At 39.9% G+C, this 5,684-nt stretch overlaps 1 protein-coding gene across 1 annotated transcript in view; it reads left to right on the top strand.

The window, feature by feature from the left end:
• Positions 1–1,293: 1,293 nt before the first annotated feature.
• PIWIL2 (piwi like RNA-mediated gene silencing 2) overlaps positions 1,294–5,684 on the top strand; it is an 89,920-nt gene continuing 85,529 nt past the window's right edge. The window contains exons 1-5 of the mRNA XM_008063548.2: positions 1,294–1,470; positions 2,857–2,940; positions 3,079–3,221; positions 3,722–3,928; positions 4,868–4,978. Of these exons, the coding sequence (XP_008061739.1) occupies positions 1,294–1,470; positions 2,857–2,940; positions 3,079–3,221; positions 3,722–3,928; positions 4,868–4,978 (722 nt within the window). The remainder of the gene's footprint in view (positions 1,471–2,856; positions 2,941–3,078; positions 3,222–3,721; positions 3,929–4,867; positions 4,979–5,684) is intronic.

Genomic DNA, 5,684 nt, shown 5'->3' on the forward strand with positions numbered 1-5,684 from the left:
GAGGGGCAGATCCTACATTTTACAACTTTTATTTAATTTCAGAGACAGGATCTTGCACTGTCCCCCAGACTAGAGTGCAGGGGCGCCATCATAGCGCATTGCAGACTGGAACTCCTGGGGGCTCAGGCTTGGGTCACTATGCCCGGCTGATTTTATTTTTATTTTTACTTTTGTAGTGATGGGATCTTGCTGTGTGTTACCCGGGCTGGTTTTGAACTGGTCTCAAGCGATCTTCACAGAGTGTTGGGATTGCAGGCTTCAGTCACTCCACCCGGCCTACATCCTGCATTTATAGTGTAAAAGTGGGTGGTTTAGTTCAAGAAATATTTGCAAGTTCTTAAACTACCTTCACCTATACTATTGACCCACGAATTTTGTGTTAATATTTTCTTTAAATGCATGGCCTGATTTCTCTGTGGCTACATATATAAAACAGGCTTTCAAAAGTTAAGAGACTTTTCAGTTAAGAAAGATTTGTCAGGGATCAGGGGGCAGGTCAGGACAAGGAGAGGAGCTCCTTAAAGAGAGAGTTCTGAAATCTGTAGGTTATAAAGTGATTTTGAAGAGGCCTGGAGGACCTTAAACGCAGGAGGTTGGGGGGAGCCTAATGCTTGGTTACTTGGGGAAGAGAAGAGTGTTAAATGTAACCTGTGGGAGTCAGCACAGGATACATTTGAGTATTGGTAGGCATGAAGCAGAAAGGCCCTGTTCCCTGGAGATCTCAGTTCTGGTGAAAATTGAAAGGAGTTTTATAGAAAGGAATGGAGTAAAGATTAACAACTAGAGACATCAAGGAGATGAATTTAGTGTGAATATAGACTGGAAAAAAATTAGGGCTCTGGTATAGGAAAGAGGCCAAAACAAAGGGAAAAAAAAACCTATAAATATTTATTGACAATAATTTTATGATATGGCTATGTTAACTATAAATATGTTTATAAACCAAAAATCATCCCTATACTTAAAAGTTGCTTCCTTTTACAATGGGTAGTTAACTTACAGGTCTGAGTTCTCTGATAAGCTGTTTGGGTAGGAAATACAAGTTTAAGGAGGGCTTGGGCCTCTAAGGGATTGCTAATAGAGGGAGGGTGTTTAGAATATTCCAGGCTCAAATAGAAGCTTTTGGAGTGAACATGCTATAGAAGACTGGGCGTATTACTGGACTGACTCAAAGTAACTATTTTTAAGTACTGAAGGTAAAGGAAAATATTTAGGAATCTTTAATCTTTTTTAAAATGCTGCCAGGTAATTAACCCGAGCAGGATCCACACACGCAACTTCTACAGCCCTTCAATGGATCGTTTCCAATCACTGTCCAGGGGCCCGTCTCCTGTCTACCCATCTCAGTGTCAGTCTGTGAGAATGCCAGGCTGTTGGCCACAAGCTCCTAAGCCTTTGTACTCAGCTCTGGGCAGGGGAGAACCTAGAGGGAGAAGCCACGCCTTTGCAAAGTCAGAGGAACCACAAAGGGTAAGACCACATCTGAATGCATTGTAGTGGCATATAGCTTACCTGTGCTGTCAGAGGAAGTAATGGATTTCATAGTGCTCAGAAAACTCTGAAGCCCAACAGGGATTCGTTCGTTTGTTTGTTTCCCCTTTAACAAGTAGTGGCATCTTTTGGGCATATACTCCAAGTCCTAGGGTTGCAAATTTAGAAAGAGTGCTTCATAGTGAACACCAGATGGACATGGGTAAGTGCATTAGGTCCTCTAGCTTCCTTCCTTCCTTCCTTTCATCCATCCATCCACCCATAATTGATAGGTTTAAAGACATATATCCTCTTGCTCTTTTCTGAGTGTTAAAATTTGCACTCTGGGTTTGACTCTGGTATTAGCAGTAACTCTTGCCTCTGAGGTAATAATGGTTAGATTTGTTCCCTTCAGAAAGCTCTTTGCCCAAACCTTAAAAAGAGAATCTTCAGCTATTGCTGCTGCTATGTGAACACTTACATATGTGTGCAGTCTTAATCTCCTAAATATATAGTAATTTTAAAAACAGTATTTGCGTATAATTAATATGTCAGAGAATTAGCAAATATAGAAAGAACCTACTAATGCAGTTGTGATCATTTTAAGTAGAGATGACAGTGTTGAGTGTAGTGTTGTTTTTGTCAGAAAAAAGTTTATGACAGTAGTTTTGTCATTTACTTAGATGAATGGCTTGAATCTATATGTAGTAGCTTTTATTCATGTCAGTGCTAATGGGTATAACAGTAGTAAACTTTACAGGAAAGTGGTAGCAGGTTTTGTTGGATGTTGTTTAAAAAAAAAAAAGCAAACCCAAATCTCTGATACTTTTAAATGATTTAGATTTTTGAAAATTTATTAACCAGTATACTTGTTCTTTCTTATCTTGTATATACAGAAAATAAACTAGAAAAATGAACAAATTAATTCTATTCTGTTGCATTTTTTATACTGTATATCAAGTCATAATAACTATGCTTAAAGACCTAATATGACATGGTTACAAGTTTTTGTTTTTTTTTTTGAGTTGGGTCTTACTGTTGCCCAGGCTGTAGTGCAGTCACACAATCATAGGTCCCCGTTGCCTCCAGAATTCCTGGGTTCAAGCAGTCCTTCAACCTCAGCCTCCAGTAGGTGGGACGATATGTGCATGCCAGCACATCCAGCTAATTTTTAAATTTTTTTGTAGCGACAAGATCGCACTATTTTGCCCAGGCTGAGGTTACAAGTATTTTAGAACATTTTATAAAATATTTTAATCTCTTATTTCTGCATTTATAGAATTTGAAGAAGATGGTTTTTATTATTTACCAAGACTTTAAGAAGTCCATTGTTCCGGGGGTCTTAAGCTACATCTTAGAATAACTTTATTCTTTGACTTTCCACAGGCACCTGTGAGTTTGGTCTCCATGTTCCGAGGCATGGGCCTTGAAACAGCTTCCCAGACCCCTCGGGAAATGCCTCTTTTAGGTATGTGGAAAACTAACTTGAGAAATTTAGTGGCTATGTATGATTCCTTTGTTTTTAAATCCGTACAGTTTATTTTCAGAAAAATAACTGTACTTTAAAATGTGTAACTCACAATTATCGTTGGCGTTCGGTTCTTTCACTCAGGCAGAGGCATTTTAGGTCGAGGCTTGTCTGCTAATACGGTGTGCAGAGACAAAGAGGAACCCCGTCCCACTTTTCCGGATCTTTCAGTGTTGGCAGCTGGGGATAGCAAGATGGCAGAGGCCTCTGTTGATTGGAATAGGTGGGTAATGTTACCTTCTCAAGTAACGATTGAATTCAGATGAAATATCTCTAAGTTCAAAGAGAAACTCTAAGAAGCGTTGTGCTGTCTCACAAGTGAGCAATGCCTGATCTTTTATCAAAGAAAACATTTTCCAACAATAGCAGCTGCTGACCTAGTTAGTCTTTAGAAAAGGGCAAAAAGTACTTCTCCACTGGGCAATTCAGAACTTCATTTGCCTTCTTGACAAGTTACCCTGATTGTGGTGGTTTTTAATATGGTTGGGTCAAACTTCTCATCAGTTCTGCTGTTGTAGATGACTCTGAGAGCCTATATTAATAGCACTTGGTGAATGAGTCATGTTGGCATATTATATTTTGAGAAAATTCCAAGGTTATGCTTGGGTCTCTTTTGCTGACTCCTCCAGGGAGAGATTGTGTATTTGGGGGAATAATCTAGATGGGGCATCGATAAAAGCAGGATTAAGAAAACCCTGATTTGCCTCTCTTTCCCCATTTCAGGATGCTTGGAAGAGGGAGTTCGAATGCTTCCTTGTTACCACTGGGAAGAGCAGCTGGTGGTATCAGCAGAGGAATGGACAAGCCTCCCGGTACCTTCAGCCCAAATTACCAGGACCCCCCACAGCTGTCGTTGCCACCAGCTCTGCCGCAGTCCTCATTGTGCTCTCCTGGTCACCCACTGGATGTGACGGTGGAACACACGAAAAAGTAAGGAGCATTGCCTTTTCTGCTAAGTAATGACTGTAGCAGGAGAAGGCACCTGGTGAATTTCTGCATTTTGGCTTGTGTGTAGTATTGTAAAAACTGTTTCTCTTGTGGTTAAAGTCCCTTCTGGGTGTTGGGTACTAGAGGATGTTTTATTTTTTGCCAGTGGGAGATTCACAAAGAGGTGGGACAATTCCTGATAACATTATATGGGTTTAGCAATGAATATATATACACATACATATATATACACACACATACACACACATACACACACACACACACACACACACACACACACACTATGCAACACACACACACACACACACACACACACACACACACACACACACACTATGCACCAGGGAGTGGACTCATGGGTTTTTGTTTCCTTCCCAATTCAGACAGACATTTCTTTGTCATGTTGAAGATAAGGAAATCATTTCAGAAAAATATTGTGACACTTCATCTTCTTTTTTTTTTTTTTTTTTTTAATAATTAATCAGTATTTTTATTATAGTTTTGTGGGGTACAGTTAAGGGTTAGGTGTACAATTACGTTTCATTCAGACACCCTGTTGATAAGAGGTGTTTTCCCAGCCCCAGACAGATATTTGCTACTGTTAATCCCCTCCCCCCCCACTTCATCTTCTTTATAGAACTAATTCTTATGTTCTTAATTAGGCAGCCTACTTTATTCCAGTAATATTACTAGGACAGATAGGATGATCTTGCTTATCTAATTGGACATTGCCAAGGGTTTGTCTTCTAGCCGTCAAAGCTTGCTTGTATGTGTGTTGAATCTTGGTTTGTGTATCTATAGCAACATATGAGAAAATATTACTTCTGTCAGTCATCTTGATAAACTCCTAGTGTGAGTTTATTGGTTATTTTATTTTTTTATTTGTGATATATGTGAGTGCTTTATATTTTTATTTTCCAGAGAGCTTTTAGTAAAGCAAGGATCAAAAGGAACACCTCAAACTTTGGGACTGAACCTCATCAAAATACAGTGTCAAAACGAAGCAGTTTATCAATATCATGTGACTTTCAGGTAGTCACAGCTTTTTTTCCTCTGTATGGTTAACTTCTTAGAGGGTAGTAATGAAATAGTTCTCCTGAAATAACTAAATATTGTTCTGTATAATTCCTGGTAAACCTCTCGATGCAAGAATCTAAGTACCTAGATTCTTACAGGAAGTTCAAGATTAATCTGTGTGTCTGTGTATGTGTGTATGTATTTAGCTGTATTACTAATCCAGATTTTAACTTAATGAGGTTCAAGTTTGTATGTAAGACTAGAAATGGATTTAATGTGAATTAATGAAACTTAAGTTCAGAGCCTTTTATTTGCATAGGCCACTTCCATGACCTTTTAACTTATTTTGTATGTGTAATTTTGTGTTTTGTTCTTAAGAGATACCCCCCAAATGGTATAAGATCCATACCCACGAGCCGGGTTCGGTGGCTCAGCCTGTAATCCCGCGCCTTTGGGAGGCTGAGGTGAGTGGATTGCCTGAGCCCACAGGTTCGAGACCCGCCTGGGCAGCGAGACCTCACCTCTACAATAAATCAAAAAATCAGCCGGGCGTGGTAGCGCATGCCTATAATTCCGGCTACTTGGAAGGCTGAGGCGGAAGGATCGCCGGAGCCCAGCAGGTCGAGGCTGCGGTGGCCGGGAGCGGCCACTGCACTCCAGCCTGGGCGACAAAGTGAGACTCCAACTCAAAAAAAAAAAAAAAAAAAAAAAGATCCATACG

This window comes from Carlito syrichta, unplaced genomic scaffold, assembly GCF_000164805.1.
Source record: "Carlito syrichta isolate Samal-C Ts95f unplaced genomic scaffold, Tarsius_syrichta-2.0.1 Scaffold306946, whole genome shotgun sequence".
Lineage (NCBI taxonomy): Eukaryota > Metazoa > Chordata > Mammalia > Primates > Tarsiidae > Carlito > Carlito syrichta.